General features: G+C 41.1%; 1 protein-coding gene across 3 annotated transcripts in view; it reads right to left on the reverse strand.

Moving 5' to 3' along the window:
- LOC121506237 (diacylglycerol kinase zeta-like) overlaps window positions 1–27,709 on the reverse strand; it is a 182,278-nt gene that overhangs the window by 4,768 nt on the left and 149,801 nt on the right. For all 3 annotated transcript variants that reach the window (XM_041781945.1, XM_041781944.1, XM_041781942.1), the window contains 7 exons: window positions 22,733–22,822; window positions 22,381–22,437; window positions 18,402–18,451; window positions 7,550–7,590; window positions 7,262–7,382; window positions 4,358–4,394; window positions 3,912–4,011 (listed from right to left, as the gene is read on the reverse strand). In XM_041781945.1, the coding sequence (XP_041637879.1) occupies window positions 3,912–4,011; window positions 4,358–4,394; window positions 7,262–7,382; window positions 7,550–7,590; window positions 18,402–18,451; window positions 22,381–22,437; window positions 22,733–22,822 (496 nt within the window). The remainder of the gene's footprint in view (window positions 1–3,911; window positions 4,012–4,357; window positions 4,395–7,261; window positions 7,383–7,549; window positions 7,591–18,401; window positions 18,452–22,380; window positions 22,438–22,732; window positions 22,823–27,709) is intronic.

Below are 27,709 nucleotides of genomic sequence, written 5' to 3' on the forward strand. Positions count from 1 at the left end.
CAGTGGCATTGCAATTGCAGCACTTCTTTGCACATGGAAAACAATGAAAACAGCAGCTATTTCTCCAGATCAAAACTTTTTTAACTGAACACAGAACTATTTTGAAAATGAACTCTGGCGATTATCGTGTAAACTGTCTCGGTGAGTGAATCTGTCAGTGGGATTTGGAGACACTGAATGAGAACAAAAGAGAGAAGGAGCAGAGCTTTATTCAGAGAGCTTAGACCTTGAGTTTACATCCAGACAGTCTGACAGAGATAAAGATACTTTACCGAAGATGTAGAAATCATTGTCGTCTGATCCACTTTCTGCTCTCTCTCTCTCTCTCTCTCTTTCTGTATCTAGGTCACTGCTGAGTCCAACCAGTGAGACTGTGTCTCTACAAGCTTCAAACCTCCACGGAAAAGTGAGCGAAATGAGAGACAAATGACGCACGCCGGAGAGTGACATACTGATGGTAAGAAACGGACATACAGTAGACCGATACACTGATGCATAGAGTTTAGATTTGTCCTCCAAAGATACAGGTTCAGGTGCTCGTTCATCAATCAGTGCATCAATAAACAGAACAAACTTTAGTTCAAATACATAGTATCAAAAGCATTGGTCACTTCCATGTGATTGGCGGATTAGAAATTTGATTTAAGTGTTATTAAATTGGTAGGATTTTTAAATCATAGAAAAACACAAAAATTGAGAAAAACAGAAACAAAACAAAACTTTCTTTAAAATATTAAAATTTATGACCATATTTGAGAAAGACAATGTTTGAAAAATGAGTTAAAATCAACCAGTGTCATTAATTAAACATACTGTACGTCAGTTAGCATTCAGAGTAAAACCTTTATTTTGGTCTTTTAGAGCACTTCTAATATAACGTCCAGATATCTTAGCACCCACAACAGGCTAAGCCAACATTAGCAGCAGCTCAGCCTTGGACTTCTTGAGCCAAACACTGCAAAAACTTAATTTAGGCCTGATTCTCCTTACAAGTCAAGATTAACATCAAATTTTAAGATATAAAAAGCAAATATTAGAGCAGGGGTCATCAACTCCATTTGCACAAAGAGCACATTTTATTAACAGACGCCGGAGACCAGGCATTGATTAACATAGTACTGTAAAAATGTTATGTCCTTTAACAGAACTTTCAGTCATTTGATATCAGCCCCTATCACCTATACTGCAGTTGGCCACAGGGGGACGATTGAAATATTAAACTACATATTTCTGGACCCTTCATGATGTCCTTTACTGGGTTTGGTACTAATATGGTAAGCCTTGATTGGCCAAAAAAACACATAGAAGAAACAGATCTTAAGTGTAGATTCTCAGAAAAAGAAAATGCACCCTGCCTGGAAAACCACAGTTTTAATAAAGATCTGTTAAGTATACGTTTACCATGCCAACTACAGTCCTCCTCTATCTATAAAGGCATGAAACGCCCAGAAATATCTTGAAAATATTTGTATTCTATCCCTTTTAAGTTTTCTGAATGTAATCATCTTCTAAGGGCTGGATGGGAAGTTGTGGGGGGCCTGATGTGGTCCCAGGCCGCCAGTTGATGACCACTAAATTAGAGGCTTTAATTGTACATCATAATTAAAAAAATCTGCCAATTAGGCATGAAAATTTACAAATGTGTCTTGAAATTAGCCTTGAGTAGCTACTGAGGAGTAAAATATGATCTTTTCTTACTGGTCAGAACAACAAGTGAATAGATCTGCAACCAGGTTTTTCAGGTGAAGTCACACCTCTATAATAAAGTCAAATACACAGCAGTACTGCCAGTGTAAATACAACTCAAATAATGTTAAATGCAGTACTTTAGAAATGCCCTGTTGGTCCACACTACATTTTTAGTGTTAAATATCTGAAAGTACTTTAGAGCTGCAGTAGCTCTTGGGCCTCTTCTGGTAAGAACAGAGCAGAGAGTCAAAAGCAAAAGTATTATCGCCAGATGGATGCACTGAGGAATTTGACATAAGAGCCAGTGTACTTCAAGGAGATACTTTAGCCCCCTACCTTTTGATCATAGTGTTGGACTACGCTCTGAGAAAAGCCATTAACAACTGTGAAGCCGACCTGGGATTCACCATCACACCTAAAAGGTCTCCTCAGCACCCAGCTGTGGCATTAACAAATCTGGACTTCGCAGATGACATCTGTTTACTGTCTAACACAATACAACAGGCTCAGCAGCTCCTTTTAAATGTGGAAAGGGAGTGCCAGAAAGTGGGTCTTCGTCTTAACGGAAAGAAAACTCAGTACATAACTTTTAACATACAGACACCTCACGCTCCCCTCAAAACTCTCAAAGGAAAACCTCTGGAGGAAGTAAAGGATTTCAAATATCTAGGATCATGGGTTCAGTCAACGGATCAAGACATCAAAATAAGAAGAGCCCTTGCCTGGAAAGTGCTTAACAAAATGTCTAACATATGGAAATCAAATCTGTCACTAAAGTTAAATTAGGCTTTTTCTCAGCCACAGTGGAGACGGTTTTATTGTACGGTTCTGAAAGTTGGACGTTAACAAAGCAAATGGATAAATCACTGGATGGTACCTATACGCGTATGCTGAGAACAGTGTTTAACATCAAATGGCAGGATCACATTCCAAATACAGTGCTGTGCAAAGACCTTCCACCAATCAGCAACAAAATTGCTACTAGAAGAATGGGAGTCGCAGCTCACTGCCATCCAAAAATCCCAACAAACAGGGTCATCCTATGGGAACCCTCACATGGGCACAGAAAGAAGGGAAAACTGATCAAAACCTCTATCGATCTGCTGAAAACTGATGCTGGTGTCACATCTAAAGAAGAGCTCGCAGCATGTATGGAGAACAGAGATGACTGGAGTGACTGACAACAGGCTCGCCTATGGGCGGCCCAAGTAAGTAAGTAAGAGAGTCAATGCATACAGATGAAGAATATGCACTGTTCCTTTAAACACCTAAAGTCACACGCCAGAACTTTTAACTTGGTAAATAACTTCACTCATGGTGCAAATGTGTCTCACATCAAAAACAACAAAAATCCGGCTCAAGTGTGACCAAAAGAACCCAGCAGGGAGAGTTGAGTTTGAATGTTTTCATCCAGACACAACTAAACATTTCTAAAACTCACTCTACTCTGCCCAGGGGCATGATGGGAGGATTTGCCCACACATCCCCCTAGTTTTGTAATTGCAGTGGGCGGGGCTTAGATCATATGACTCTTTACAGAGTTGAACCACCACTGGTGGATTCCAACTCTGCAGACCATTTCACACAGTAATTTGAGTAAATGAAGTTAGAACACCACAAACATTTCATACAATACTGCTTATATCTACAGTCAATATAGGCAAAAATTTACAGCTGATATATCTGTTGTAAATATTGGTGGAAGAGATCACTCACTCTTTTAGCTAATATCAGCCGATATTGATAACTCTATGCATCTCTAAACCAGATATTATAATCATTTGAAATCACTCTCATCATAACTTTACCCATTTTAATACTGCTGTAACAAGAACAGAAATCTGAGGCTCCCAATCCTAGCTCAGTTATTACCTTTAATTACCAAAGATAGTGGGGAAACTCCTGAATGCCGTCTAAATTGCACAAAAACACTGGCAATGTGCCAAGATACAAATCTGTAAAAGTATTGACTCCTTATCTGTGTGCTTCTTATGAAATAGTTTTCTCAATGTTTTCATAGGATTGATCATTAAATTAAGTGTTTAACTTAAAGTGCGTGGTACTAAACTGTTGATTATGTTGAACTGGAGTGATTCTGCAATCCTCAGTAAAAATTTAACAAACCCAGGCTGTCTGTTTGATCTGAAATGTATTTAGAAATACTGTATTAAAATGTTTACTCTGTTCTCCTCGTGTCCGGACTGTGTGGATTAACGTCATACCTGCAGGTCAGTTTTCATGAGCGAGGCTCCCGCCTCCACCAGATAATGACAGATGGTTCTTTGACACAGAGATGCTGCTCGATGAAGGACCGTCTCCCCCCTGGTCAACATGGCAAGAAAGAGAGAGGAGGGTGAGATTAGAGCTTTGTCCCTAGGGAGTCAAGCACCATTGATGGTCGGACCCCTGCTGCTCTGTTTGGTGTCTGATGTAGAACAGCCTTTGGATGTTTAATGCCCAGCACATACAGTAGATATCACACGAGGAGCAACACCAGAGCTGGAGATGCAGTCACAGATCTCTAGTTTACCACTGTAAATTATTGTGCGGGTCTTTTGTCCTTGCCTTCAGTTTGTTTTTGGATCCAGCACCTGTCCACTGATGTGTGAATTCCACCTTTGATTTTTCTAAAAACATGAAGGTAAAAATGAACCCTGATTGTACTCACTGTTGTTTCTCTGTGATGTCCAGCAGGTCACTTGGAGCTGTGGTAAGATAAAGAGGCGTTAGATGGCTCTGTCATAGACTGCAAACAAAAGTTCATGCTTCTTACTTTTCTCTTGGCTGCAATGATCAGAAGTTTTTCAGAGTCAAAGAAAAACAAAATGTCTCTTCATTAAAGAGAAAATTTGAAGACCAAAGGACACAATGGTATGATGTCCCTGAGTTTAATTACTGTCTAGGTAAATAATTATCTCCAGAGCTGCTGGGTGTTTTTCTCTTATCCAACAACATTTCAAAAGATCATGATTAAATAAGAAAAGTCTTACTGTGAAGATCAACACAACATTGGTGTGTGAATGTTTGACAATATGCAGTAGTTGAGTTGCAAAAAAATATCAGGGGGGCTGTAGCCAGGGTTTCGAAATTAGTGAGGCCCAGAATCCCCCCCCCCCCCCCAATATATATATATATTTATATATCTTGCCATATTTTTGCTGCTTTTTGACCATCTTCTCACAGTTTTGCCCATTTTAGTCACTTTTACACTCATTTTTTGCCATGTTTTTCCTGCTTTTGACCATTTTTCTCACATTTTTGAGCTTTCAATGATCATATTCCTTGTTGCAATAATAAAGCCAATGTTTCTCATGCCTGACTTTTTCAAGAGTTATTTTCATCATTACATTAATACCACATTTTTTAGCTCTGTTTTATTGGGGTTTTTCCCTCAGAATTAAACTAGCATAAACCAGTGATCTTGCCCCCCTCATCCCCCCTCAAACACACCCCTGCCCCCTCCCCTTCCCTCACACAGTAGGTCATCTGTTTTGCTTCTGTATCTTTCTCACTATGTTTCTGTGTTATTATCAGTAGGCTTTATTTTATTATATCACCTTAAAATATTCCTATGTTTTCTTTATTTGTTTTCACCCACGATCTGATTTTAAAACAGCTGATCAATGCGAGGAAGTTCTTTGACGTCAATCAGAACCAGCACAGGAGCTTTACGGAGTTTTACCATAAATGTACAAACTAAATGATAGTATGAGCTGACTTTTGACAAGAGAGGTTGTAGAATAACAGGTGGATATACAGGCCACACATGATTAGAGTTTCTGTGCTGCTCAGGAGAGACAGAGAGAGAGAGAATGGGAGAGCGAGCGCACTCAGCACGCACCTCATTGATCACGGACGGCGCTGATTTCCAAAAATAGATATCGTGAGGTGTTGATTTACTAACGTAACAGCCAGGTAAAGTTTTTGTTTGGTCAACATTGGATATACATTACCTCGATTATATTTATATATATATTTCTTTCCCACTTGGGCACCCGTAGTTCACATCCTCCATCTCCCTTACCACAGAGTCACAAACACAAAAGCAAGGCTACCTGTGCAAATCCTGAGTTTTGTCCTATAAGTACTGTTTATTTTAGTCAGCTGATTGGAACTGGTTCCGGTTTGCAGCTTTGGACCGTAAACAAACCACAACACGCTGCAATATTTGTTCTAAAGCTGTGGCAACTAAAGGAAGCAGCACGGCATACTTGTGTGAGGGTTGCCAGGTCTGCGTTTTTCTGCAGAATTGGGCTACTTTTTACGTACTGCTGCAGGTAGATTTTTTATCCACGAGCTGAGTCGACCTGTTTTTGATGTCTTGTGTGTTAGTATTTAATATGCAAAGCAGAATAAACAACTTTATTTACCCTCAAATAAAACTAAATCAACCAGCAGAGAAGCAGGAAAACAGAACATGGCACACAACCACAGATCTGATGCGCACTTCAACAAACAGTATATGTGATGTGGCAGAGATTTTACTGGCTTATGCTGAATTTCAGCATTGGGCTTGGTTTTGGGCTAGTTTTTATGGGCCATTGGGCTAGATTTGTCACCCAGACTGGGCAACCCTGACTTGAGTCAACATCTCAATCAAAGATATGCAGCTGAGAAGCTGAAGTGTGTCTCACTACGCAATTGACAAGACCGCTACATTCGACAAACATACTAAAAAACACCCAATAGTACTGAAATCTAGTGGTGGGCAGTAGACCAGTATTAGTGGTTAAGTTTCTGCCACAGAATGGCATTCTGCCTCGCCGTCATTACCAGTTTCTAAATGGGTGCATCCAGTTGTAGATCCCATTTGAGGCATAACTGGCACAGGCACTAGCGTAGCGAAAAATAGCGTATTCTGTGCCCTGTCAGCAGTTAGTTTTGCTCTAGCAGGAAAAGCAGCCAGGTAACTGAATGTCATTCACTCGTGCTGCTTTATTTATTTTATTTTTTTAAGGGTTTATTTTGGGCAATTTTGTGCCTTTATTAGAAAGAGGAGGATAGTGGATGGAGTCGGAAACGGGGATGAGAGTGGGGGAGAGGCATGCGGTGAAGGGCCTCAGGCCGGATTCGAGCCTGGGCTGTCCGCGTACATGGGGCACGTCTTAACCACTCGGCCACCTGAGCCCCTGCTTTATTTAATCTGTAATTCAGTAAACAGGTCAAACCTGTGTTTTCCTCTCTTAGTTTAATGTCTGTATTAATAAAGACGGTGTTCGCTTTGTACAGCGTATCTGATGATCTTCTCAGTTTGTTTTTAGCTCAGCGTTGCAGTGATTCGGCTTAAACAACAGTTTAGTGCATTTTTTGAGACCAAATTACAGCTACTCACACCTAAGAGGTAAATTTTTGTTTGTCTTTGTAAACCGTTTTTTTTTTTTTTTTTTCTTTTTAAGATAATTGGGGATTAGATTTTTAGGCATTATTGCCCAGGCCTTCAGATTTTTAAGTGTTCCTAGATTTGGAGATGTTACTAATCCAGATACTTGAAGATCTAAAGAACTTGTAAGCTTTGGCTGGTGGGAGAACTTTTCCACTTCCTTTATCTTCTATCCTTAATGGCTGCACTCACCGTTGTCGAGGATGTAGCGGACAATTTCCTTGCTTCCTGCGCTGACGGCGTGATGAAGTAAACTGCACCCTGACAAATCCAGACAGGTGAGGTCAGCACCCTTCAGGTGCAGCTCCTGCAGCTGTTGGTGAAAGAAAAGTTACTAAAAAAAGGAGACCATTGTGGAACATTTTGATTGAATACCCTTGATGACTATCCCGTCTTTATACTCCAACTTTTGGACAAGCCATATCTGTGATTAATGACTGTATAAACGGTGATAAAGTGGTGAATTAAAATGTCACTCGCCTTCTTCAAGTCTTTGTTCTTCACACACTCAATCAGCAGCTCTGGTGAGAGAGAGAGAGATAAAGAATGTTAGAACCAAGCTGTTTCAAAGGTATAACATTTGCTCACAATGTAAAGACATAAATCAACAATGAAGACTACTTCTATGTTTGTTCAAGCTGTTTAAAAAGTTGTTTTACAGTCTAACGCCTCTGCAGCTCATGAGTCATATCATCACATATTTAAATTGATGCTATGGAGAAGTATTTTTGCTGCAATGTGTGTTTAAGAAGAAAAATCAACTCCACTGTTTGGAGAAGAAAGTTGGAGTGGAAGCTGTGACTCACTGGATTAATAAACTTTGCTAATCCAACATCACTCACACAACAGACGAAAATAAAGTTAGGACCAAACACTCAAGTTTGTGAGGAAGTGTGTGTGCTTGTAACAGCGCTGTGTCATGTTTATGTAAGTTAACCACATTTACCAATGTATGTGTTTGACTCCAGTCAGAAAATAAAAGCTGCTGCAGGGGAATGAAACGCCGGAAAACAAAAGGTATTTAACAGTAAATAAAGAGTTAAAGAAAAACCCTAACCTGGACTGATAAAAAGTCTGAAAAGTTAAGAGGAATAATAAATGAAACAGATGTGTCGACAGACACAGAGAGATCAGAAAACATGACTTTCACAGCAGGTTTCTGCCTGATCAACATGATTCTGGTTCTGCTCCAGGTGTCTGCCTGGTTAACGTGTCAGATTCTACTCCTGGGTTCTACCTGTTCCACGTGAGTTTGGTTCTGTTCAAGAACCACATTTGCCTGGTTCTGCTCCAGCCTTCTGCCTGTTCTACATGAGTCTGGTTCTGCTCCAGGTGTCTGCCTATTCCACATTAGTCTGGTCCTGCTCCAGGTGTCTGCCTGTTCCACATTAGTCTGGTTCTGCTCCAGGTGTCTACCTGTTCCACATTAGTCTGGTTCTGCTCCAGGTGTCTGCCTGTTCCACATTAGTCTGGTTCTGCTCCAGGTGTCTGCCTTTTCTACATTAGTCTGGTTCTGCTCCAGTTGTCTGCCTGTTCCACATTAGTCTGGTCCTGCTCCAGGTGTCTGCCTTTTCTACATGAGTCTGGTTCTGCTCCAGGTTTCTGCCTGTTCTACATTAGTCTGGTTCTGCTCCAGGTGTCTGCCTGTTCTACATGAGTCTGGTCCTGCTCCAGTTGTCTGCCTGTTCTACATGAGTCTGGTTCTGCTCCAGGTGTCTGCCTTTTCTACATTAGTCTGGTCCTGCTCCAGGTTTCTGCCTGTTCCACATTAGTCTGGTTCTGCTCCAGGTTTTTTCCTGTTCCACATTAGTCTGGTTCTGCTCCAGGTTTTTTCCTGTTCCACATTAGTCTGGTTCTGTTCCAGGTTTCTGCCTGTTCTACATTAGTCTGGTTCTGTTCCAGGTTTTTTCCTGTTCCACAGTAGTCTGGTTCTGCTCCAGCCTTCTGTCTGTTCTACATTAGTCTGGTTCTGCTCCAGGTTTCTGCCTATTCCACATTAGTCTGGTTCTGCTCTAGGTGTCTGCCTGTTCCACAGTAGTCTGGTTCTGCTCCAGCCTTCTGTCTGTTCTACATTAGTCTGGTTCTGCTCCAGGTGTCTGCCTTTTCCACATTAGTCTGGTTCTGCTCCAGGTGTCTGCCTGTTCTACATGAGTCTGGTCCTGCTCCAGTTGTCTGCCTGTTCTACATGAGTCTGGTTCTGCTCCAGGTTTTTTCCTGTTCCACATTAGTCTGGTCCTGCTCCAGGTGTCTGCCTGTTCTACATGAGTCTGGTTCTGCTCCAGGTTTTTTCCTGTTCCACATTAGTCTGGTTCTGCTCCAGGTGTCTGCCTGTTCCACATTAGTCTGGTTCTGCTCCAGGTGTCTGCCTTTTCTACATTAGTCTGGTTCTGCTCCAGGTGTCTGCCTTTTCTACATTAGTCTGGTTCTGCTTCAGGTTTCTGCCTGTTCTACATTAGTCTGGTTCTGCTCCAGGTTTTTTCCTGTTCCACATTAGTCTGGTTCTGCTCCATGTTTTTTCCTGTTCCACATTAGTCTGGTTCTGTTCCAGGTTTCTGCCTGTTCTATATTAGTCTGGTTCTGTTCCAGGTTTTTTCCTGTTCCAAATTAGTCTGGTTCTGCTCCAGGTTTTTTCCTGTGTCACATTAGTCTGGTTCTGCTCCAGGTTTTTTCCTGTTCAACATTAGTCTGGTTCTGCTCCAGGTGTCTGCCTGTTCCACATTAGTCTGGTTCTGCTCCAGGTTTCTGCCTGTTCCACATTAGTCTGGTTCTGCTCGATGTTTTTTCCTGTTCCACATTAGTCTGGTTCTGCTCCAGGTTTTTTCCTGTTCCACATTAGTCTGGTTCTGTTCCAGGTTTCTGCCTTTTCTACATTAGTCTGGTTCTGCTCCAGGTTTCTGCCTGTTCTACATAAGTCTGGTTCTGTTCCAGGTGTCTGCCTGTTCCACATTAGTCTGGTTCTGTTCCAGGTGTCTGCCTGTTCCACATTAGTCTGGTTCTGCTCCAGGTTTCTGCCTGTTCTACATGAGTCTGGTTCTGCTCCAGGTTTTTTCCTGTTCCACATTAGTCTGGTCCTGCTCCAGGTGTCTGCCTGTTCTACATGAGTCTGGTTCTGCTCCAGGTTTTTTCCTGTTCCACATTAGTCTGGTTCTGCTCCAGGTGTCTGCCTGTTCCACATTAGTCTGGTTCTGCTCCATGTTTTTTCCTGTTCCACATTAGTCTGGTTCTGCTCCAGGTTTTTTCCTGTTCCACATTAGTCTGGTTCTGTTCCAGGTTTCTGCCTTTTCTACATGAGTCTGGTTCTGCTCCAGGTTTCTGCCTGTTCTACATAAGTCTGGTTCTGTTCCAGGTGTCTGCCTGTTCCACATTAGTCTGGTTCTGTTCCAGGTGTCTGCCTGTTCCACATTAGTCTGGTTCTGCTCCAGGTTTCTGCCTGTTCTACATTAGTCTGGTTCTGCTCCAGGTTTTTTCCTGTTCCACATTAGTCTGGTTCTGCTCCAGGTTTTTTCCTGTTCCACATTAGTCTGGTTCTGTTCCAGGTTTCTGCCTGTTCTACATTAGTCTGGTTCTGCTCCAGGTTTTTTCCTGTTCCACATTAGTCTGGTTCTGCTCCAGGTTTTTTCCTGTTCCACATTAGTCTGGGTCTGCTCCAGGTGTCTGCCTGTTCTACATTAGTCTGGTTGTGCTCCAGGTTTTTTCCTGTTCTACATTAGTCTGGTTGTGCTCCAGGTTTTTTCCTGTTCTACATTAGTCTGGTTCTGCTCCAGGTTTCTGCCTGTTTAAAGGAAGTTTTTTTGCTAAATGTTGCTTAGTGCAATGGTAATGGTTAATTTAAAACATAAATAGATAATTAAAGGCAAGATTCAGGTATTTGGCAGTACAGATTGAAAAAATAAGATGTAAAGATAAAAAGAGTCTTGTTTGTATCAGTGAATGAACCAACAGATAAAAGAGAGATACATTTATAGAAATATACAGTGATGCTTCAGAGTTATATAATTCTTTTCTTCCAACAGCTGTTAGCATTCAAAAACAGAGCAGGATGATCTTAATCAGTTACGCCTAACCAGAAATCTATGTTCATGTTTCCTACAGCAGAGATATGAGTGAGGAGCAGCCATGAAAGAACACAAACAATAGAGAGCCAGCCAGTGAACCAGACAAGGACAATAAAGACATCATCCTAATAACATACACGGTCATCAAACACGCAGCATGTTCACATGTCACAGGTTAATATGTGTGAGTACAGTAGGAATAAAGCTACGCCGACATGAGATGAATGTTTATTAGGCTGACCTCAATACTCGCTCTGCCTCACTATCTCTCTCCAAAGTCCTAATCCAGTTATGCTGGCTTGTGTGTGTGTTAGAGGGAGAGAGAGAGAGGGTGAGTCGGGGGAGAGAAAAGGGAGCAGACTTCAAAAACCTCTAAAAGCTTTTGTGGCTTCAAGACAAATCAAAAACAACACACAGACGACGACAACACACGCTGAATGAAGGAATTAAATGAAGTCAGAGCAGTGGGGGAATTAGAGAGACAAGAGAGGAGAAAAGGAGAGGAAACATGGAAAGAAGAGGAGACAAGAAAAGGAAGGGGAGAAGGATCCGAGAGGATGGAATGGAAGCAGGAAGAAGGAGACAGGAAGGAAAGAATGAGAAGGATAGAGTCAAATCTATGGGCGGACCAAGGACTCAAAACGTAAATAATCACCAACAATTGTGTTTATTTGTAGGTCAAAACACGACTGCGATTAAAGTTCGATTAATAGTGCAGCTTGACTGCAGCTACTGCAGCCTCTTTCTCCTGAAATTACTCTGATTGGTCCGGCCATTCTCTGACCTGGAACGAGAATCAGCTTGAAGCCTCACATCGTGAATCTGCCTGATGACAGACATGGAATCTAGACGACCTATTGGCTTTACAAGGTTAAAGTAGGGAGAAGAGGAGGCAAGAATAAGTGGACTGCAGAGGAAGGATCAAGGACAGGTGAGAAACTAGAAGCTGTAAGAAGGAGACAAGTGGAAAGGAAAAGATAACTACAGCTACAGCCTGGGTCTGAGCCTGCAGGACAGAGAAAGACAGTGGGGGGGGGGTCAAGAAGAAGGATACGGGGGTTTTTGGCATTGACCTATCACCTCCAAAATCTAATTAGTTTAACCCTGAGCCATAGTGGACTTCTGTGCAAAGAATGAAGAAAATCCCTTACAGCATTCTTTAGATGTTGCATTGACAAGAAAGGCCTGGATGAACTCATGGATGTGTGTACAGACGGCTGCACAAAGATAGGGGACAGTAGTGATAGCGGAGAGGAGGAGGAGAGATGTGAGGAGGACGTATTAATGAAACTAAACGGGTTTACCCAAAGACCTGCCTCCTCCTTTTTATCTCCCAGACTAAACTGAGCTCACATCTCCCTCTCAACACACCGACACGTCACTTGCTCCGCTGAACTCCTTGGTTTGATGCGGTCAACCTGTCTGACCCTTACGGGAGCCGTCCGTCCGTGTGCGTGCGTGCTTTAGCAAACGCAGCGGTGCTTTCCTCATGTTTGACAGACGGAACGACTGATCGAATTCAAATGTTTCCTCAACTGGAGCCGCTCCTTTTCCAAAATAATTATGTAAATTAAAGGAGAAATCACTGCAACTGTCTACATGATCTCAAGTCAAGCCACGTTCACTTTGAGTGTCTGGACTCTGAAATTAAAACACACTTCTTCCACCCCAAGATAGTTCACACTGACCCGACCGTTAGTATGCTGTTAGCAACATACTAAGCTTCAGTCTGGGGACTTCACTTCATAAATGTTGTCTCAAATGCCTTCTACTAACAGGGATGGGACAACAATATGAAGAAATAGTGTCAGATAATACACACTAGCACATTTAGCTGACTTAGTTAGCTCTTTATCATTTACTTATTCATAAGGTCACCACATTTCTTATTTTTCAATAATATAAGTTTTTTATGTGAATGGGGTAGTTTGGACTTGAGATGGGATAAAGCTGCCACCAAACAAAGAGACCAACAAGACAACAAGACCTTCAAAATAAAAGCACATCAGTGAATTTTTGCCGCATATTTTTTTCAGCCACACTTCTGTGACCTGCTGAAAATGAAAATTTCAAGGACATGAAGAGCAAAGTCTAAAGAAGGAAAATAAAGAAAAAGAAAAAATAAAGACGTAAAAGAGAAGAGAGGGATACAGAAAGAGAAAGATGGAGATACAGGAAGGGAGAAGATGGAGGTGCAGAGAGTAGCCCCGTCCACATGGAGTTGAATTCAGCAGCGTTTCGGGAGGCCATAAACTTTACTTTTTGAAACTGGATCCCAGAGTGAACAAATCAGTAAACGCTTACCGTTTTGTCTCCGTTAGACAGCCAACTGCATCTTTCTTGAAGCGATTACGTCACACATCGCGCAGCTCTCTTATGCTGCATGTACAAGTCAAACCAAAACAACAATGGCGGATTACGGGGTTGTGTTTGTGCTGCAGAAGCTACTGAGCTTATTATGGCTTTTACAGCCAAAGCTGATGCTCCTTTACCACCACCAAGAACAGCAGACACCAGATGTTCTTAGCTCCACTGCAGAGAACAACCACAAGGGCAACTAGGAGACAGTTTGTGGCAGTTTTCTGTGATCTTCTCTCTTTTGGTGCATTTCCATGGAAGCGTTACATGCTTGTCTGCTTACGCGGACATTTCCTGAAACAATCCTGATTTTAAGGAAAACTTTTTCAAAACAAAATGGAAATATAACGTTTTCGTCTCCGTGAGGACAAGGCCTAAGACAGGATGGGAATATGCAGAAAAAATAAGAAAGATGCAGCGAGGGAGAAGAGGAAGATGCAGAAAACAAGAGAGATGCAGAAGGACATTAGAGAGAAATGCAAAAAAAAAAATGCTGAAATAATTTGCAGAGAAAGAGAAGACAGTGATGCTCAAAGAGAGAGATGGAGGGAGATGAATGAGAGATGCAGAAAGAGGCGTCCTCCTTGTAGAAGCCTAAACTATGGTCATTAGTGAATTCTAATTTGGGTTTCGTTAGCAAAATATGTAAGTACAAAAAAATAAGGACGATAAAGGAACTTAAAATGAGGAAGAGTTTTGCTTACAAACTTTTCTAATTGATTATTAGAATACTATAAAATATAAATACATACTATAAAAACATTTGTCTGTGGGTGGAGTTAAGATAGAATGAACTGTAGGTTGTCCTGGTTATGAGCTCTTTTGTCTGTTATAAATAAACAGGTGTATCATTTTACTCTTGTTTTTAAAGTTATTTTTCAGAAATACCACATTTTGGATGTTGTTGGAAAGAATGTAGGAATCAGTGGATATTTGAATATGATTTCTGGACAGGCATCAGAAACAAGTCACTGATTGGCTTCTACTGTTTTAATGACTGTCACTTCACTCTTCACCTGCTCAGATCAGCACCCCAAACTGTGTAGTAAGTCCTGTTAATTAAAACTATTGAAATCTGTGTGATCGCCAAAATAAAAGTTAATTAGCTCACCAAAGCTGAAAAGCCTTCCAAGGCCAGCCTTTTAAAATGACTGCTAGGCTTATGTATTGTTTTTAAGTGTTAAAATATATATAGAAGGACTCAGATCTGACTAAATGAAAGATTTCCCATCTTTATTGGTGTGCTCTTTAAATGTGGACCCCAGGAATAAGAGCAAATGGGCATCCTAACAAATGAACATTTGATTTAAATTCACAGAATCTAGACTGATGAGTCACGACAGTGGAGTTTGATAAAGCCTGTAATTAGCTGTAAAGATCAGACAAACATTTCTGGAATAAATGACTGAGCTGCCAGTGTTTAACTTAAAGAAGGGACTTTCTGCTGTGTTGTAAACAGAGAGAGTTAATAAAGCTGTTATCCTCTGAGGCAGCGTCTCTCAGCACCTCTCTTAGTTAGCTGCTGTTGCTGCAGAATCAAAATCTGATTTCCATATCAACTTTAATCACTGACACAGAACTGGGTTGTGTTCAGCTCCAAAAACTGAAAACTGAATCAAACAAAAAAAAAAAAAAAAAAGGGAGAAAACACTGCTGGCAAACTCCCCGCCAAGAGACAGAGACACAACTGAACCAGATCATGAAGCGAAAACACGAGAGTCCCTGAAGAGAAGAAAAACCGCTGCGTAGCTGACAGAAGAAAAAACTCCCAGCATGCAAAGTGAGCCGCAAGGAGACCGAGGTTGAAAAAATATGTGTCAAGGAAGAAAAACAATCTGTCTGGAGATGCAGAAGCTGTCGCACCTGTCTTTGTTTCCCCACACACAAACACAGCTGTCAGCTACAGTACAGGGATCAGTTCTGCTAGCAGCATAGTGAAGACGTTCGCTTTCTGAGGGACAGAAAAAGGGCTTTATACAGCTAGGACAGCATTTAAAGTTCAGGAAGGTATCACATTTAAAAGTCAGGGGGCACGCAATCACAACAGTGACAAAGCATGAGTCAAGACAGGCTGCCTAACTCCGCACACCTCAGATACTTCTTCCCTAAGATTTAGAACTGTTACAGTTTTGTCACCACATTTATCATTGCCATGGAAACACCAAAGCCTGCGACATAAGCAGGTATAACTGCTGCCACAAGCTGCTTTTCTGTTGCTGTATCTCATTCAGGTTTTGTGCTGCTAACCCCACCACTGATGAGTGGTCCTCAACCTTTCCAGTCTGCAACCCCCAGAAATAAAGGTGCCGAGACCCGGGACCCCCACTGTCCCTGAAGGTGACTGAACACAGCCATGCACATTCAGGGACAGTCATGTGCAGACAGTCTGTCAATAAGGGGGGATAAAGGGTAGAGCTTTCCAGCCAACCTGGGGGCCCATAGAGGTCAGGAAAACCATGGTCCACTGTAAAGTAAAGCAGTGATAACCATATTTTATATTTTACCTGAATAATAACCACTCTTATCAAAGCAACAAATATCTTTTTTTAATTCATTTGTGCAGTAATATGTAGCCTTCTTAAACAATGTGCCTCCTTTTTCTTTACAATTGGTTAAAATTGCTAAAATGGGTTAAAAATGTCAAAAATGGGTGGAGATGGTGGTAAAATGGGATTTTTAGAAGTAGCAGAAATGTGTTAAAAGTGGTGAAAACTAGATCAAGGTAGCAAAAAAAAATCAAAAACTGTGGTGACAGGGGACTAAAAGGTGGTAGAAATGGGTTTAAAGTGGGGAAAAGTGGTTTCAACTAATAGTAATAACAAAGAGTGAACTAAACTATATTACAAATATTTGTGAAAGAATGAGTCGCTCTCAGGAGCTCAGTGAGTTCCAATGTGGTCCTGTGATAGGATGCCACCTGTGCAACAAGTCCAGTGGTGAAATTTCCTCACTCCTAAATATTCCACAGTCAACTGTCAGTGGTATTATAACAAAGTGGAAGCAATTGGGAACGACAGCAACTCAGCCACCAAGTGGTAGGCCACGTAGAATGATGGAGCAGGGGTCAGCGGATGCTAAGGCGCCATAGTGTGCAGAGGTCAACATGCCGACTTTCTGGAGAGTCAATCGCTACAGACCTCCAAACCTTATGTGGCCCTCATATTAGCTCAAGAACAGTTCATAGAGAGCTTCATGGAATGGGTTTCCATGGCCAAGTGGCTGCATCCAAGCCATACATCACCAAGTGCAGTGCAAAGTGTCAGATGCAGTGGTGTAAAGCACGCCGCCACTGGACTCTAGAGCAGTGGAGACGTGTTCTCTGGCAATCTGATGGATGAGTCTGGGTTGGCACTTGCCAGGAGAGTGGTACTTGTCTGACTGCATTGTGCTGAGTGTGAAGTTTGGTGGAGGGGGAATTATGGTGTGGGCTTGTTTTTCAGGAGCTGGGCTTGGCCCCTTAGTTCCAGTGAAAGGAACTCTGAATGCTTCAGCATACCAAGAGATTTTGGACAATTCCATGCTCCCAACTTAGTGGGAACAGTTTGGGGATGGCCCCTTCCTGTTCCAACATGACTGTGCACCAGTGCACAAAGCAAGGTCCATAAAGACATAGACGAGAGAGTTTGGTGTGGATGAACTTGACTGGCCTGCACAGAGTCCTGACCTCAACCCCATACAACACCTTTGGGATGAATTAGAGCGGAGACTGAGAACCAGGCCTTCTCATCCAACATCAGTGTGTGACCTCACAAATGCGCTTCTGGAAGAATGGTGAAAAATTCCCATAAACACACTCCTAAACCTTGTGGAAAGCCTTCCCAGAAGAGTTGAAGCTGTTATAGCTGCAAAGGGTGGACCGACATCATATTAAACCCTATGGATTAAGAATGGGATGGGAAGTTCATATGCGAGTCAAGGCAGGTGAGCAAATATTTTGGTAATATAGTGTATTTTTCATGCCCATGTAGTGAATATGGGTAAAAGTGGCAATCATAGGTCAACAGTGGCAACAATGGGCAGAGAGGCAGGAATTGGTCTAGATGTGGCAAAAACAGGGAGAAAATAGCGGTGGTAAAAATGTTTAAAATGGTAAAAACTGGTGTGAAAAAGTGATGAAAATGGGTTAAAATTTGGCCAAACTAGTGTAAAGTGGAGTGAGTAAAAAGAGGCAAAAACAGGTCCAAACAATGAAAAGTTGATGAAAAGTGGCAAATAATGGTGACAAAATTAGGAGGGAAAAGCGGTTAAAAAGTGGCACAAATAAATACCTTCAACATTTGAACCCAATAACAGTCTGACACACTTTTCAGCTCCAGAATGAGGGAACTGTTACTCAGAACACTAGCTACTGAAAAAATTGAAATCATTTAAAAAAATATACTTAGTTTATCTACGGCATCTGGCGACTCCCTCTCAGTGTCTTTCGTTGAGAACCACTGCCTTATGTACAGGTGTCACCCCACTGCATTTCCCACTAACCTTTGTGATTGAAAACATGAAGCCAGTCCAGAAGTACACAAAGATGCAGTTCTTGTAGCGTCCACTAGAGGCATGGCCAACATACCTACAAGCTAGCATGTTGCAGCTGTTTGTCAGGAGGATCAGTATTGTGTTCCATTTACCTCAGATAGTAGACAATCACACCAAAAGTGAAAGGTTCTAGCTGCAATGAGTTGTGACTTGGAAAACTTAAGTTCCTTTAAGTTTCCCTGTTGGAATTCCACGTTCTGGGGTATTCGCATTCAGGAAGCAAATCGGATCAGAATTTCTGGAAGTGGAATGCATAAAACCTGCCCCAGCTCTGCCTCTTTGACTGTTTCTAGAAGGATTGTGCCGTATCGATTTTTTAACATCAACATTTCCTCCAGATTGAAGCCAGGTTGGGTTAAAGACATCGTGTTTCAGTGAGTGTGTGTTACCTTTTTCTTTCTCCCTCTCCGTTTCGCTCGTTTTCTGATTCTTCTCCGTCCTGCATAGAGAGAGGGAGAGTAAAACACATGAGAAGAGCCGTTCAACCACTTACTGTTTCTACATTTGCTGCCATTTACAGAGCTGAAAACACTCCAACACACACCATCACACACACTCATCCACGCACACGCTGTCCAAACCATCCTCTCTCTGTGTGTCAGAGTACGGGGAGTTTATAAAAGGGGTTTCCAGTGATTCCGGGGTCCGTCTTTGTTCATGTTTGGTCTAAACAGGCAGGGATGGGTAACATTTATGGATGCTGATACCCTTTTCAAAATCTGATGTATTTTTGGGATGCAAAAAAGATGTTATATTCATTATTTTTATTATTTTAAGATGTATTTTTCAAGCATTTTCAGCCCTTATTTGGAAAGGGTATGAAAGCAGAAAGAGCAGGAAATAAGGGAGAGAGAGTGGAGTACAATGTGTGGGTGAGGTGCCACAGGTCGGATCCTTCCCTGGGCTGACTGTTGGAAAGTAAAGCATTTTATTTTATACTTTTACCAATGCATTAACAGAGATTTATACCGGTTTTGGATATTTGGTTACAGTGGTAACTGTTAATGCACTGACACACTGAAAACAGTTTGATACATGAGAGGTCAGACTGCATAGAGGTGGTGTGATGTGCCTTCATCCAGACTGGACTGATTATGCAGACATTACACACACACTGCCAACAGCATGATCAAAAACCATCGCTTTATTTCTGCAAGTTTAGCCTCTCTCAGAGTGATGAAAATGGCAGCTATTCCATTTTGCCTTTTTTTTATATTTGTAAAATAACAACATGCCAGTGTGTCAACTCAAGTTTGCAATTAGCTAAGCCCCGCCCCCTTTGTTACTGTTGCTACATCAGGGAAGCTTCTAAATCTGTGCTGAAAAAAGAGTGTGTCAAGCTGTTATTGAGTTCTAATATCAAAAGTATTTATTTGTGCCATTTCCACCACTTTTCCCTCTCAATTTTGCAGCAATTATGTGCCCCTTTTCATCAATTTTGCACAATTTGCACCCATTCTGCTTCTTTTTACTCATTTTTCCACTTTCGCCACATTTTAACCTGTGTTCATCACTTTTTCCTGCCACTTTTTGAAACTTTCTGCCACTTTTTAATCAAATTTCACCCCATTTTCTACCCATTTCTTCCACTTTTAAGATATTTTTTCACTTTAAAACTCTTTCCAGCACTCTTCTCTAACTTTTGCCTCTTTGGCACTTTCAACTACTTTTCACCACATTTATTGTCATTTTTGCCAATCTAAGCAGATTTCACTATTTGTTATGCCCATATATGCCAGTTTAAACCAATCTTACAATCCCATTTCACCACCTTTTTGCCCATTTTGCCACTTTTAAGCCAATATTGACACTTTTTATGCTGATTTGTGTCACATCTGTGTAATTTTTGCCACTTTTAACCCATATCTGCTTTCTTTAATAACTCATTTCACCACCTTTTCCAACTTTTTCTGCCATTTTTAACCCATTAAATTTCTGATTTGATAAAAAGGATTCACATTTTTAAGATGACCATACACTATGGCACAAATTACTGGAAAAGTCATGATTTTTGCTTTGATTACAGTGGTAACTATTCAGGTAAAAAATAAGGTCAATTGTTTAAGCCTTTTTATAAAGCACCATAAAGGTGGCATCTGGCTGCAGATGGTTTGCCTGATTTATTTGCATCCCTGTTTGATGCTGCCAGTCTCGGCCAGGACTCTTAAAAAAGATTTTTAACCTCAAGCTTTTAATAAAAAGATAAAATACTGGTCAATTTTTTCTACTGATATAAACATCACAGCCAACATTTTAAATGGAAAGAATAGGCATCAAAAATGTGTCTAAAAATGACTAGACTATCGCTGTTACAGGAACCCTGACACTCAATGGCAGTATCTGTAAGCTTCAGAATCATTGATTTTCTGGGTTTATGGTCCTTATGGAAGCAGATTTAAATCCACCACAAGTGGAGAAAAGTTCACTAATCATTGTGATACCAATAAGAAAGAAGGCCATATTATGGCTTTCTAAAGTGAAACTTTGAGGTCTAACCATAATGACCCATCTTTTCATCTTCCTTCTCATGCACAGACAACGTCCGAGGCTCCATGCATGACCACGCTCACACGGCGGCCTTTGAGGGAACAGAATAAACTCCATGTATTCATTTAGTCAGAGCGTCCGTGTTTTAATGAGCAGAGGCCGTTCTGCTTTAATGGGACCCAGTATGTTTTAATGAGCAGCAGGATGTAACACAGAGGTTCGAGTCAAACTGTCAATTTCACAAGAACTTTGGTTGTTAATGAATGAAAAGCTTAAAGAAGAAGTCACGCACACAAACATCGACCTCAAACTGCCAGCAGCCGACAGCACAAACACGTCACAGCGAGCGCTGTGAGGCGTTTAATGTTTGGGATGAAGGGATGACTGTCAGCAGAGACAAAAGTATGAGTGTGATCAAATATGAGACTGAAGAACAAACACAGATTTACCACCTGTTTCATTTACCTCTATAAGTTCACATATAGCTACGGTCGTCTTACACCAGAGCAGAGTCGATCCAAAATCAACTGATCGGATTTAAGATCCCTGATTGGATCAAATCTGAAAATTGACTTATCTAAAACAATAAAAGTGTTACGAAATGGATAAAATCAGGTAATTTATGAAAGGTTCTTATCCAGGTACAACACTCAGTTTGTGCTGTTTAAATTTTCTGAAATTAGAATCCCGAGAACTAGACTCATATATAATAAGGATAAAAATGTCAGAAAGCTATTGAAATGGTCCAACATAACACCCATGTGCGGCAGTAAATAGCCTTTGTAAAAATGTAAATCCTTTTTCTTAAAAACAGAATTAAAATGGGTTAAAAATAGCAAAAAATGGTGGAAAAGGTGGTGACATTGGATTTTGAAAGTGGCTGAAATTGGTCTAAAGTGGCAAAAATGGGTGGAAATTTGGTGAAATGGAATGAAAATTTGGGTTAAATTGCCTGAAATTGGTTAAACAGGCAAAAATGGGTGTAAAAGGCAGTAAAAAAGTGGTTAATAGAGGCAAAAATGGGTCAACAGAGGCATAAATAGGTGGAAGGTGGCAGGAATTGAGTTAGAAGTGGCAAACACAGGCAGAAAAAAAGTGATGGAAAGGGTTTAAAATTTGGCAAAACTGGTATTAAGTGGCAAATGTGTAATTAAAACAATATTGTTGGTTTTTTAAGGCATATGAAGACCCCCCTGAGTGCCCCCCTCCACACTGAGAATCACAGCATGGCTTCACAGTAAAAGAGGGCAGGGCCTCGACGCAGTCCAGACCTGTCTGTTATCAAAAATGTATGAGAATGGAAACCTCACACTGCTGAGCAATGTAAGATAAACGTCAAACTAGAATGGGAAAAAGTCCACTTTTAATACCTCATCAAAAAGTGTCTTTAGTCCTCAGACGCTTAAAGAGTGTTGGAACACAGGCATAAAAATGCTACCGTCCCAACATTTTTGGAACATACTACAGGCATCAAATTCCAAATGTGTGCAGAATTCTAATGCTAATAAAACTGATCAGTTTGATCATCTTCTCTTTGCGCTGCATTCAGTTGAATACAGGATTCACAAATCACTGTCTTTCACTTTAATCCCATTTAAAAAATGCCCCAACTTTTTTGGAATTGGGATAACTAACAACTACACTACTCACACAATAAAAATTTAAAACAAAGGCCTGCCATCAAATTAAAAAAAAAAACCTCATTTCAAGGCCTGCTACCTTCTGCAATTCTATAATAAAATGATTTGCTGTTGTACGTTCAGATTTCCTTATAATAATCAGACGCTTGTTCCTAGAAACAGGAACAAAATACAACATGATCCGTGTGTTTGTCCTGCTACACACTGATAATGCATTGATTTCAATAACTAATATACTGACCTCAGTTTTGGTCTAAAGTCAGCAGCAGTGGTGTTTGAGCGGTGGATGCATCCGGCCCTGCAGAACACAAACAAGAGACACATTAATCCAGAGAATTAGGTTTCACTGATCCAGACCCAGTATTTGTAAGTTATTCAACAAAACTGCATCTTTTTTCAACCCACATGATACGTGTTATGTTTCCTGATTGCTCAAATTTGTATCATGTTAAAACATTTCAAATAAACTTTCTTGTCTCCTCACTCACAGTCCTGAAATACTAAACTGTTCTGGGTTTGAGTCAAACTTTAGTATCTTGTTTGCTCCCCTGTTGCATCAGAAAAGTCCTGTTTTTCCTGTGCTGCATACCGACCTGGTGAGTTTGCTGGGCAAAGGTGCTGCGTCGTGGGCTAAAGCGTCGGCTGCAGAGCTGTCGCTGTTCACTCGCTGCCTCTGGGAGGAACTAAGGCATAGAACAGAAGAAACAGAATCAATGAACAAACCCAGACAGAGGAGGCTCCCAGCTGGGATGGAAACTTTCCTGCAACAAGTTCACACAAACGCTGAGGTCTCCAGCCTCCAGACACCCCCAAGAGTCCACACTGGGAGACATTTGGTGCTTTTATATTTGTCAAAAATGTCAAATATTTCAATCATGATATAAACTTCTTAGTAGGCGCTGTCCTTTAAGACAACTTTAATGATGTCTTCTGTCTTCAAAAGTGTCAACAACCCCTGTGCAACCTCTTTGCTCTCACTTTTTTTTTCTTTTTTCTTTTTTTTTTTTGAAAAGTTTGGATCTTGGTTCAATAAAGAGTTAAAGCTGAACACAGATAATGAGCATGAGTGGGATAAAAGCAGCGTTAGAGGAAAGAAGAAGGAAGAGAAAAGGCAGTTTGAAGTTGTTTTAAAGTTAAGGGTACGAGAGTTTCTAGCAGAATTTTCTAAACGTGAAGACGCTGAAGGAAGACGTCGCTAGAGAGAAATCCAAGTTAGATAAAGTCTCAAAAGTGAAACATTAGGAGGGGAAAAATGATGTGCAGTGAGTCTGATTTATGAATATCATGTCACCCAGTTTGACCAGAAACTCTGGAACAACTGTTTATGGGGGAAGCAAAGGTAGACCAGAGAACAAGTAAGGAAAGAGAGTTTAGGATTAAAGTCTGAGCAAAAAAACAGCACAATCTTTCATTGATTCACATAAGAAAATTCATAAAACAAATAAAATTTATTATAAGTTCCATGAACATATAAAACATCTTCACAGTTGTGATCCAGTAGTCACAGTTTGGTACAGTCAAAGCTGATCTTGCATGTGTTTCCACAGCTGATGTCCATCAAGTCTCACTTATAATGGGAATTCCATCTGTTTTATAGAGATCAGGGCATTTAGAGCCTTTGGCTCAGTAAGGGCTCACTAACACTAAGGCCTGCTGTGGCAACCACAAAGAGGCAAAGTAATCTGTTAAGCTGGGTGTACACTGTGTATTTTTTGTCCAATTTAGCCACAAATTGTGAGTCGCAGGACACTTCACAGTGAGAGCAGACATGCGAGCAGAACAAACAACTTTGGGGTACTTTTCCATTCCAAACTGTCAAAAAAAAAGTCTTAAATTACCATGACAACAGCTGGAATGACTCTCCATCAAACGCTATGATAAAGGAAATACACAAGCAGGAAATATTCCTATCCACAGACCTGCAGCTGACACAGAGGTGATGCTGTTTGGGTGTGAGGGATAGAGAGAGAGGGGGGGCGGGAGATAGAGAGGATATGACTGGAAACACTTCACCCTCAGTATGTGAGACTTTTTAAAAGGAAACTCCATCACAGTCCATCTCGACTTCACTCGTACAGTGTGAGTGCTCAGGTCAGGCACAACCATCAGCCACGAGCACATGAATTGTGCACGATGGTCGTGCATTGTAAGCGATTCAGTCGCACAGTATGAGTTGGCACTCTGCCACAACTGTTGATGGTCGCCTTCAAATCGCAGTGTATGCCCAGCTTAAGAGCAGGGGTTCTCAACCTTGGGGTCAGGACCCCGTTGAGGGCCGCGATACACTGTGCAATGGTCGGCAGATGCCTTCCCAAAAATAAAGAATATTTTTGAATGATGTCAAATGGTACCCATTTTTATAAAAATAAATGCGTAAAAATTGTTAAATGTAAAATGATCATTTGGTGAAATTTACGTATGTAAATGAAGTTGCAATTATTTTTAAACCTGTTACCAAAAAAAAAAAATAAATAAAATTTGAACAACAGCTCTGTATGTGTTGTAGCTACTGGTAGTTTGCAGTCTCATGATCCTGATGGCATGTGGAAGTCATGCTCCTCAACCACCACTCACCCAGTGATTAAAACCAGAGAAATCTTTACCAGCCTGTAGTGCTCATGTCTGTGGAGTCTGGAGTTTAGTTTTACTCCTCCATCTCTGTTTGTAAGCCGTCATCGCTCAGTGTCAGAGCTTTGATATCACAGAGGGCATCATTTGTTTCTCACTGCAGAGGAAAACAAACTTCACGCTGCTGCTGCCTCCTAAATTTACTTAAACACTGTCACCACCATGCTCCGCTCGCTGTGAAATGTCACCCGGAGTACTGAGTAGACTTTTCACTTCTGACTGATGTGAAGACAAAGTCGGTCCTGAGGAGATTTCACACCGAGGAGCAGACACAGCCGAGGGGAGAGAGGATACAGAGGATGCTGCGGCTGCATCCACCCACAGGTTCCTGGTCCACTGTCACCTGAGATATCCTCCGAGTCAGACTGCTGCCTTAATGCTGATCTGGCACGCGACAACAGATTGACCAAAGCAACTACAAAAATGACTCTACAATACTCCTTTAAACATGTGCTACAGTCTCCACATCTTTCATCAATAATAATGATTTTTAAATGATGAAAAGAAAGGAAGGCTGAGAAGTAACATGGACAGAGGAAGCTCTTCAAGGCTTTTAACTGTTGTGGAAAAAGGTTTTAGTTATGTCATCACAAGGTTAGCAATGACAAAACACTTAACATGTTTCTATAAACTTAAGCACCAATTAGTTTTAAAGGCCTCCCGTACAATAAGCAGACCTTCATTATTATTTATAGTTCTTGGAAAAAGGTTACCATGGCTACAGCCAACACTGCCATGTGCTGAAGTTGCCCTTTGGTTTAGGGACACTGGGCAGTCTGGGTTTTTCAGGGTTTTGTAATGTTTCGGTGAGAAACAAACAAGTAAAAAATGTATATCTTTGATGATTTAAAACTTGGTGAAAGTAAATTTATTTTTCACCAAGGACACTAAAATGAGACTATAGTGTTTTAACATTTTTCCTATAGTGTTTTCACATTTTTCCGATTAAATATTGACAAAAATTCTTGTGAGTAAACACGACTAAAATGTGACCAAAAGTCATTAGAATCCAATCAGATCCATGGATGGGACAGGCAGGTCACTGACAGCCTCTGTGACAGACATCACATGCTCATCATTGCCATGGAAATACAGGAAGTTGTGTTAAAGACAAAACTTCCTGTTCCGAAGTTGATTTTCTGTTTACTTCAACATTATTCCATGATTTCATTGTTTCTATCATCGGTGAGCACAATAGAAAAATAAAAAGGTCTGCTTTTTAGAAAGGATTTGACTAAAACTAAAAGACATTTAAAGTAAAGACTAAGACTTAGACTGAGACTAAAAGTAAAAATAGATGCCAAAATGAACACTGCTATCTGATGTAGAAGGATTCTGCTGTCTTGATGCAATAAAATCCTTCCTAATATAACTGGTCCAGTCCTGCATTATAGCTGAGTGTCTCCTCTGTGTCACTGAACACAAGTGCAACTGAAACACTGACTACCTATAGGACAGGGAGCAGCTTTCTCCACAGTGAGCTTCACATGTGGATCTCTGCATAGAAGGAGCATGTGCTATATCGAGGCAGGGTTTCCTCCAGGATTTTTTTGAAACTGGGGGGGGGGGCTTTGCCTAAAATGGGCATATCATGTAGTGAAAGTGCTTAAAATCTGCAAAAATGGGTGGTGAACCGTGGTTGAAACAGGCAAAACTGGGTGGAAATCTGGTGAAATGGGATGAAAAATTGATATCAAAAAAGAGTTAACTGAGACAGAAAAATAGGCAGAAATGGGCATAAACAGGTTAAAATGGGCATATCATATAGTGAAATTTGGTTAAAATGGCAAAAATTTGTGGATATCTGGTAAAATAGGATAAAAAAAATTATATAAACTGGCAAAAAGGGTTAATTGAGACAGAAAAGGCAGAAATGGGCAGAAATGGGTTAAAATTGGGGGTTTTTTTTAAAGTGAAAGTGGTTAAAATGGGCAAAAATGGGCGCACAAAGTGTTCCCCCCTACTATCAGGTGTGAAAACAACCTTAGTTTCTAGGGAATCTGCCTCTCTTAGTGTCCAAACATTAAGAACCACCGCTTTAGACCCCCAAAAATAATCCAAGGTTTGAAAATAGAAGGAATCCCTTCTTGATTCTTGTTTCTTTGCTTCTATTGAGGCAGTCAGTCAGCCTCACTATCATCAGTAACTCTGAGAGGATGAAGCTGAACATTTCAGCCAATTCTCCCATATTTATTCAAATCAGAGTTTGTTTCTCTCAAATCCCTCGACCCGTTAAGGAGCAGCCTGCTGTTGTGTTAGCCTGGTGTCTGCATTAACAGATTTACACGGCGTAAACTGACAGCTCACCGAGCCATCAGCTCAAAAATCATCAGGAAAAAAAATGTTTGGTGTGTAGGTGTGTTTCTACGAGTTCGTCAGAGAGACAGAGCGATGGAGAGAAGCAGAAGAGAGAGAGAGAGAGAGAGAGAGAGAGGTAATTATGGTGGGAGGACTAGCGCTCACCTCTGGCCCTGCGTGGGCTAACTGCTACTCTGTTTATGTGTGAGTGAGCGTCTAAGTACGGCAGATTGGTGTGACTCTTCAGCGCTCTGACATGCTTCCATCTCTCTCTCCATCCTCTGTTTTTCTATCTTTTCCCTCCTAAAACCCATCTCTCTCTCGGTCTCCTCTCTCCTCCTCATCCTCCCACTCGCTGCACTCAGCATTGCAAATCAGACCGCCAACACACACACGTGCACGCTCTCACACACACACACACACATAGCCGAGGGGAAGTGTTGTCAGGATCAGCAGGTTGTGTTTCTCTCCCTGTACTCACACTGGACCTGTTACTTTATTTATTCCCTCTTCTCTTCTGTATGCTAATTCTTACATTTAATATCCTCAGCGGGGCTCAAGGAGAATCATCATCATCATCACCCTGTCAGGATTCCTCAACCTCAACATCATATCATCTTCCTTTTTTATTTCAGCGGCTAATC

This window comes from Cheilinus undulatus, linkage group 24, assembly GCF_018320785.1.
Source record: "Cheilinus undulatus linkage group 24, ASM1832078v1, whole genome shotgun sequence".
NCBI lineage: Eukaryota > Metazoa > Chordata > Actinopteri > Labriformes > Labridae > Cheilinus > Cheilinus undulatus.